Source organism: Lonchura striata, chromosome 22 (genome assembly GCF_046129695.1).
Source record: "Lonchura striata isolate bLonStr1 chromosome 22, bLonStr1.mat, whole genome shotgun sequence".
Classification (NCBI taxonomy): Eukaryota; Metazoa; Chordata; class Aves; order Passeriformes; family Estrildidae; genus Lonchura; species Lonchura striata.
In genome coordinates this window covers 10254090-10263165 of record NC_134624.1, presented here as the reverse complement: position 1 = coordinate 10263165, position 9076 = coordinate 10254090, and the positions used below count along the sequence as shown (strand labels likewise).

At 43.3% G+C, this 9076-nt stretch overlaps 1 protein-coding gene across 4 annotated transcripts in view; it reads left to right on the top strand.

Annotated features, from left to right (window-relative positions):
• The first annotated feature begins 666 nt into the window (after positions 1-666).
• DENND1A (DENN domain containing 1A) overlaps positions 667-9076 on the top strand; it is a 151917-nt gene continuing 143507 nt past the window's right edge. For all 4 annotated transcript variants that reach the window (XM_021543691.2, XM_021543690.2, XM_077787932.1 and 1 more), the window contains exons 1-2: positions 667-799; positions 6534-6604. In XM_021543691.2, the coding sequence (XP_021399366.2) occupies positions 783-799; positions 6534-6604 (88 nt within the window). In that variant the 5' untranslated portion in view covers positions 667-782. The remainder of the gene's footprint in view (positions 800-6533; positions 6605-9076) is intronic.

Below are 9076 nucleotides of genomic sequence, written 5' to 3'. Positions count from 1 at the left end.
AATCTCCCTGAGGGGAGCGGGCCCGTCCCGCCGCGGGGCTCCCGCCTCAATCTCCCTGAGGGGAGCAGGGCCCCCGCTGGAATCTCCCTGAGGGGAGCGGGCCCGTCCCGCCGCGGGGCTCCCGCTCGAATCTCCCTGAGGGGAGCGGGCCCGTCCCGCCGCGGGATTCCCGCTCGAATCTCCCTGAGGGGAGCGGGCTCGTCCCGCCGCGGGGCTCCCGCTCGAATCTCCCTGAGGGGAGCCGGGCCACTCCGCATTGCCACTGCCAACCCCCGGCGCTCCCGGCCGCAGTCAGAGACACAGGATAGGTCGAGTTGGAAGGGACTTTTTGGGCCATCTGGTCCAACCTCCCTGTCCAGACAGTCATGAGAACACATGGTACAGGATTGAGTCCTGATGGCTCTGGAATATTCCCCGTGAGGGAGACTCCACATCCTCTCGGGACAATCTGTTTAGTGCTCGGGCACTCGCGCAGTGACGAAATTCTGGCTCATGTTCGGGTGGAAGTTGCTGTGCGCCAGTTTCTGCCCGCTGCCCGTACTGCTGTGGCTCGGCACGACGAGCAGTGCCCGCTCCTTTCCCTGCCGGCTGCCCCAGACGGGGACGCGCCGCCCGCCCGGCCCCGCCGCACTACAGCTCCCGGCAGGCCCCGCGCAGTGACTCGGCCGGGGCGCGCGGCGCGGGCCGGGATGGAGTGAGGGGCGAGCGGCGGACAGAGCGCGGCCCTGCGGCCCCCGCCCGTGTCTCGCTCCGTCCCGGGTCTATGCGGCCCCCCGGAGACCATGGGATCCAGGATCAAGTGAGTGTCCTCCGCAGCTCTCCAGCCCCGCTTCAGCCCTCGGGAGAGCGAGAAGGGGACTGACTTCCCCGCCCTCCCTCCGCTCCGTGTGAGGCCGCGCGGGCGGGACCCCGGCCGAGCCCGCGGGCCTCGGGTTGGGCGAGAAGGAGACGGAGAAGGAAGGGGAGAGAGCGCTCCCTGCCCCGCCGGCCGGAGGGACGGGCGGGACGGGCCGTCCGAGCCGCGTCCGGGCGAGACCCCGGCGGGACCCTCCGGCCCTGCCCCAGGAGAGGGGCGAGAGCCGAGCCCGCCTCACACCCAGCCCGCTGCCCCTCAGGGCCAGCCGGGGAGGGCAGCGCAATGCTACCGGTGCAGGCCTGAGGGAGGGCGTGCTGTGTTGGGAACGTCTTCATTGCCTGTTCGGGGGTGTGGAGGGGTCGAGGGAGTGCAGATTTCTTTGCCCAGGTTAGAATGTGCTGACGGAAGGATTACAGTCTGCCTAGGAGACAACCAAAGGGCATTAGCAGAGGGGTTTGGGGGAAGGAGAGAAGTGATGCAAGTGATTGATATGCTGGGCCTGCAGATCCATGCCCTCAATTTTTTTTTTTATTTAATTTTCATAAAATTTGTCGTTGATCTATCGGTAAGTCTTGTTGGTATGTTTGGTATAGTCACTTTAAAAGTCTCAGTTTCTTCATATACCATTCCAGGAAAATTCAGTTCCTTGGACACAGGTAGAGGTGTAATAAAGATATTACAAAGCGGGGTGTGCTGACATCTCTGTGTGTGAAAGTGTTATAGAGTGGAGAAACCCAGGTAAATCCTCTTTTATTAAGCAGGTGCTGTTGAGCACTTGCTTTTCCTTCTTGAACCCTGTTCTTCAGGATTACATTGGCCTTTAACTTTTCACTTGTTTTGTTTAACTTGAATAAAAGACTGGAGGGGACATAGTTTGTGTGCTGACACATCTTCATGTTCCCAAGCCCACAGGCTGGATAGATGAAAATGTGTCTTTTCAGCCAGGTGTCTTAGGAAAGTGTAAGCAGATGATGATCGTGTAATGATAGCACTGTGGCAATTGGTTGGTTCCAGAAAAGAAATGAACTTTCTTCCTTCCTTAAGCATACTGTGGGCATGAGTTTTGCACTTTTTGGAGTATGTGTTCTCAACTGTTGCAGCAGAGAAATGAAAGCCTGGGAAACTGGTTAAACTCTTACAGTCAAATTCAGGTAGAATTGACTACCGTACCAACCGTATGTATTTTGGCAGCAGAGCAGACTGTGTCTCTTAACTTGCACCTTCAGAGCCTGCAGCAGTTACCCTTGGTTGGATCACTTCAAGATTATGATCCAAAATGACTTATTACGATGACTTTACCTTAAATCTATTAAGAGGTTGATGCTTACTTTAAATGCAGTTTGTTTTGCGGTGCACACTGAATCCACAGGCTGTGTTTGCCAAGTTTGGATTTGCGGGTGCTGATTGGACTTCAGTTGCTTTGAATAGACTTTGCTAAATGAGAATGTCATCAGGCAGGTGAGATGCTCCAACTAGAAAATGCTGTCAGGGAGATGTTGCTGTTAGAAATAGTGGAGCCAGTGGAGTTAAGGCCTTTTTATGTGCTAAGTCTTTCAGTGTGAACTTGTCTTTTAAGACTGCAGATAAAACCCTCCTCTTTCCCAATCACCAGAGTGGCAGAGGTAATAAACTCAGGTAAACATTGCTTTTCATTCTTCTTGGACTTTGTGAGAAAGCATTTTGTCCACTGGGTTATTAAGCAACTTTGCCTTGAGCAACACTTAATAAACTGCTTTTTTCCACTTTGGACAGAACACTGTGCCTGAGTAGTGTAAGGACAAAATTTCAAAACAGTCTTAAAATATATAGAGTGAGAGAGCCTGTCTGAGTAAGAGGCTTTTCTGGTCTGCCTTTCTGAGCTGGATGTTTAATCCAGCAAGGACTTTAATGTTGGTAACTTCCTTATTGGGACAAGCTGGAACTGTGAATGGGAGAACTGTTACCTGGGTAGGGTGAGGCACATGTCCTTTAGGGGTGTCACCAGTATGTGCTGGAGCCCCAGTAAACATCCAGCACTCAGAACCCTTGCTTCTTGTGGTAGCTTGATAACTGTGAGGGATATTCAACTGCTTGGCACAGGATCCCTTGCATGTACTGTGATAGACTCTGCATGAAACCTGGGCATATCTGTCAGCTAGATTTCTGATGGGTGTATAATCATGAGTCATTTGAGTGAAAGATTGCTTAGAGAAAAGTATCAGTAGCTGCATCAGACTGAAGTGAAAGAAATCAGGGAATTGCCAGCAATTCTGTAAGCTTTTGGCTTCTGTATAGCTGCGAGCAAAAAAAAAGCTAAATGGAGTGTTGGTTACAGTGCTGGGTTAATCCTCTGTCGGGCATGTCTCAGGGAACGTGCCAGGCACTCTGTGCCAGCCAGGTGAGGTAGCACAGGAGCCTTGTTACCTGCTGCTGTCACTGCTCCCGAGCCTTTGCACTCCATGTTACAAGACAGAAAGGGTTTCTTATTTATTTAAGTAATGTATCAATATCAATCTGTCCAGCAGAATGGTATTGCACTGTAAAAGCAGTTGGCATGTCCCTTTCCAGAGGTGGTTGTATTTCACTGGTGACACAATAGATGCCAAGTGTACATCTGGGAAAGGTTTCAGAGATTAAACAGAATGTTTTTATATGCTAAGATGAAATATTATCTACCTAGGGAATACCAGGCAAAAAAGTTAAATATGTAGAAATTAATCAAGCCTTCAGTTATAGTTTCTGAATTGAATTAGTGATTACAGTTTTCTGCTAATAATTTACTTTCTGCAAGAATTGAGCAACTAAGACTTGTTACAGGACAACTAATTATCAGTCAATGTCAGACTCCTCTCTTATGCCTCAGTTTTTAAGCAGAATGATACTTTCTGTCATAAGTGTATTTTCCCATGTGTACAAAAAATGCTCCTGGCAGAATTGAAATAGGCTGTAGATATGTAAAGCATGTACTTCCAGCCATCCAGCTTTGCAGAAGGGCTTGATTTAATTTTATTCTGAATAAATCTCTTACAGTTTGGTAAAAACTACATTTTTTGATCATAAAAGGTGCATAAATATCTTATTTGAAGTATCTTATTTCAGTGTAAAATTGAATTTCATATTGATTGCTTTGAAATGGATGTTATTTCTAGATCAGAAATTTGAAATAATTCACACAAATAGCGTTTATCACAAAAGTATTATTTTTGCATACAGCCCCTTCCTAAGTTAGTATTTACAAAGAAGTATTGCATTTCCTTCTGAAATGACTTAATTCTCAAATAAGTGACGTACTATGTCTTTTTGTACCTCTGTCCTATGTATTTTTAAAATTGCATCTTATTGTTCACTTGGTAAGTGACCATGGGTCTGTAAGTGATTTTTGGGAGGAGGGAAAACTTGGTGTGTCTGTTCAAGGTTCTTGTGCTGTGGAGGGTTGCTGGGGCTGGGGTTTCTGTGCAGTTCTCAGGTGACACTGGGCTACAGAATGCACATTTCTGATCATGTTCATGCTGTATTTGCAAATTGTATGAAGTCTCATAGTGACTTGTTTCCTTAATGCCTCTGAAAAGTTATAAAATATCCACAATCCAACAATGACCTCATTCTCATACTGAGGTGTTGGTTGTTGAATGCAGCCTTTAATACTAAGTTTCTTGCTTGGGAAGGCTACTTTAATTTCACTGTTCATAGAAATTAATGGACATTTGTCATGGAAAATGAAAATACAAAATGTGATGTCTTTTTGTCTGAAAGTTTTGGAATATAGTCTGTGCTCCTGCCAGCTGTGTTACCTGGTGCTTTCACTTAAGAATTTGAACATGGGTTCTAACACAATACTAAAAAGGTGTTTGTTGTTTTAACCATTAGCTGTAAAAATATAAAGTTCATAAACTTTTAATTAAGGAAACAGAGTGCTAAAAGTAAAGACACAGACAAGAAGGGTATGGTAAGGCTGCCCAGCAATGTGTATAAAAGGAAAAATACATTTCTGGGGCTCTGTGGGAATCTTTCCATCCTCACCCCGTAGTGAGGCTGTCGGATGGAGCTAAACCCTGGTATTTGCAGGTTATTGCTGCAACTTCAGGAGCACAGCGATAATTATGCAAGATTGCTCTTACATTGCACAATAACAGCTGACTTTGGATTTCTCATAACTTATGAGTGTAGTTTTCTGAAAAAAACAGCTACTTAAGACAAATCAGTTGGGAACTGGTGGCAAATTAAATTACCATTAATTGAGTTGTGAACCATTGTTGCTCCTGAGAGGTGCTCTGTAAAACTGAGGAGTCTGATCCTGTGCTACTGAAAGCAGTGGTAGCTTTTCTGTCAGTTTAAATAGGTGTGGGGTTTGGCTTAGAGCCACTTGAGTTAGGCTAAGTGGGCCTGTGGCATGGTTAGAAATGTTTTCCTTAATCCTTTTGGTGTTAAAGGAGGATTAAAAATAATAGAAATTCTCTGAAGAGTTAAGATGAACTCCTTGACATGCTTATATGTTTGGTTTGAAATGTTGGGTAAGATGAGTTTAATTTTTTAAATTATCATTCAGTTAGGAATTCTAGCATATATATTTATGGGTTTTGTCATTATTTTTGTCCTTAGCTGTAAGGAAGTTACAAAATTCACAAGTAAATTATAGCACAGCAGTGTTCTAAAGTTAGTTTGCATTAGCACATAGGAGACAATATTATCACTATACGAGCAGCTGTAAATTTGGAACAGTAATTAAGCAATTTTGATTCTTGATTTTAACCAGCAAGTCTAAGAATAAAGTGTCATACTTTCAGACCTGCAAAATCTGTATTTCAGGACTACAGTCTCTTTAATCTCATAAAAAAAGTCTGGTAGCTAAAATTGTTAGTCAGGAATTAAGTCAGAATATTCTTTCTTATATAATCACCTGCTGCCTTTGCATGCTCATTATGAGATGTAATTCCAGAGCATCACTTAGGAGTTAAATGAGTAAGAGCTGAAAATATACACTAAATTGTTTGTTTGTTTTGAAGTAATATCATTAACTTTTTACTTTTACTACTGGTATATTTATAACTCTTGAGCAAAGTAAATTTCTTTCCTCAAGCATAATTTGCATCTTCTAGCTCAATTTGGTATGGTTTTTGACTGTCACACTTATTTCCATGCATCTGGCAATTTTCTGGATTTAAGACTCTGGAGTCTCATGAGACCAAACCTCGTGCATTTGTAATATTCTCCAGCATGGCCTTTTTTTGGCAAAGAGGTAGAAATATTTTGACAGGTATTAAAAAGGGGCTCTGTCTTCATCCTAAATACAGCCTCTTAAGTTTTTCAGTAGTGTGTGCAGAAAGTGATTTTGCCTCCTCTTGACTGCATCTCCTTTTTTATTTTTTCCGCTTTTCCTGGGCAAATAGATGTCATGAAGTTGAACTCAAGGGCCACAGTAATGAAAATATGAATCTGGGTGTGTTTGTTCAGTGTTGGACAATGTGACTTTTCAGTTTGGTGAAAAGTTCCCAATACTTTTTTTTTTCCCTGGAAAAATCCCTGTATTCAGCACCTTACAAAGGTCTGATGAGAAATCATTCAAGGCTGTAAATGAAGAAATTAGGATTCTCTGGTTGTTATTGTACTGTGTGCATGCTGAGAACCCTTTCTGACTGCCTCAGTGCAAGTGCACTTAAACCAAATTCTCAGTGTGCTAAATACCTTCCTTTTGTTTCAGACAAAATCCAGAAACTACCTTTGAGGTGTATGCAGAGGTGACCCACTCAGGAATCAGTTGCATCGGGAAAGGTACTGTTTTGCACTGTTTCTACCTATTTATTGGCTAAAACTATTCTTAAGAATCATATATTGTGAGATAATCAAGTATATTTAACATCATACTGTTCTAACTTTTAAAAATATCTTAATTACTGGTTCTGTGGAATCTTTTACAGTTAGGACTAAGAAATTTATATTTCTGTATCTGATTGTGGACAGACCTTGTTTGACTGTTTTGGAACGGTACTGTTATGAGGGTGCAGTCTCTAGAATGGTACAAAAAGGAAGTTTGTCAAAATTAAATAATTACGATTAGTCAGCATGTACTGAAGTACTATTTATTTTGTCTTTTATTAAACAATCACGTGTGTGTGTGGTAGATACGGTGTAATGAATAAATAGAAAGTATTTTTCTATTTTACTGACTGGAAAGCCACTTGCCTCCTTTTATATCTCTATTTGTTACAGTCTGCAAAAGTCAAATAGCTGCAGCTCCTTCCTTGCCTGCCAAAGCCTCCATAGGAGTTGTAGCTGGAATACAGTTTTGGCTTGTCCTACTGCTCTGTGCCATCACAACTATTTGATGTAACTGCAGGAGCCCTTTTAATAACTGGTCTTTGTTTCTGCACATCTGACCTGGATTCTAGTGCCAGAAAATCTGAACAAATTTGACCATAAACATTACATTGTACAGTACTAGTGTCTGGGTATAATCTTCTCTTTGAAGTTTGTTTGCATCCCCCTGGAGGGATTAATTCCCTGCTGTGGGAAGGTGGGTTAAAAAGCACGGAAACTACTTTACAGGTTTTTAATTGGAGAATTTAGTATACATTTTGTTCTATAAACCAACTGATTCTGTGGGAGTTTCACTTAGTTGTGTTTTTAGGTTTGTTGTATGCACTTGTAGGTGCAAAATCTTCAGAAATTCTTCTTAGGGAGTAAAAAAAGAGTTTTAATAATTGTTTTTACTAGCCATATATTTTGAAGTTACTCTTTCTGAAGAATCTTTTAAAAGATTTTTTTCAACCAATTGTTTTATGCTTAAGAGGTATACTTTATTCTCAGAAGCCTCAGATTTGTGTATACCCAAATATTTTGTCCTTCTGTTCTGAATGAAAATTGTCTTGTTGTCTGTAGTGTCAGCGGTATTTAACAGTTGTACTGTATCACAGGCAAATCAGCATTCCAGAAATACACACCTAGAAACTTCCGTGTAGTCTGTGTCCACTTTCTGGTTGTCTCTTCTATGCCAAAACCCTAAGAATATAGATCAACTTTTGTTTTTTTGCAGCTGGGGAATGTATTTTGCATGTCAAGGAGCAGCTACTGTTGAGAAAACTAAAATGCATAAAAGTTGTGTGAGAAGCAAGTTATCAGGCAGGTTTGAAGCTATTTGTCCCCATTTAATTGGTCCCAAAATTAATGAAGGCAGCTGTTTTTGAAGTTTGTGTCTAGTATAATAGTGCTGTTGATACTTAAAATGTTCTCAATTCTGGTATCAATCTTCTGACTTGGTCTTGAGGAGAAAGAATTGCTCCAAAGCTGTAACTGTCCTAGTGTGGGGGTTTGTCTGGCTTGTGGGATGGTAAAACTTGGCTCCATTTTGTTATTCAAAAATTTGTGTAGCTGTCATGGATTAACCCCAGCTGGCAGCTCGGCCCCATGCAGCCACCCGCTCCCCCAGCCATGGTGGGATGGGAGAGCAAACTGGAAGAGGAAAAGTGATAAAGTAGCAAAGGAAGCTTCCATGTGACTGTCAAGTATCAACTGAAATTTTAAGCTTTAATGTATTTCAAAGTTCACAGTCAACTGCAGAAGGGAAAAATCTGTTCTGGATTCCACGAAAGACACCAATAAACCAGACCAAGTTCAATGGAGGGCTGCAAAGGTGGTGAGTGAGCTGAAGCACTGCAGTGTGAGGAGCCAAGAGTGCTGGGCTGGTGCAGCCTGGAGGAGGCTGCAGGGAGCTGGAGCAGCAGCCTTCCTCACCTGGGGGCTCATCGGGATGGGGATCTGGGCTCGCCAAGTGATGCGTGGCAGCAGGACAAGGAGCAGTGACAGCTGGATCAAGAGACATTCTGAGTGACTGTGGGGAACCTGTCCACCATGAGGACTCAAGTATTAGACCAGGTCACTCAAGAGATGTTGTGCATCTCCATCCATGGAGGTTTTCAAGACCGAACTGCTTCAAAACCATGAGGAGCCTGGTCTGACCTCACACCTGGCCTGTGCTGGAGCGGGAGGTTGGACTAGAGACCACCCAGGGTTCCTTCCTGCCTCAATTATCCTGTGATCCTAAGATTTGATTTGTAGAAGTGTAAGCTTCAGGATCAGCTGGGGAATATTTTGTATGCTTAATAAGGTGCAAAGAGAAAAATGTCGTTGAAACCAAAGAAGTTGGAAAAGAAAACATTGTTTTATTCCAGTCCAGGTAGAACTTTGCTCAACCACAATGAAATATGTGAACTGAGAATGGAAATGATCACTGGATCAGCTTCCTGT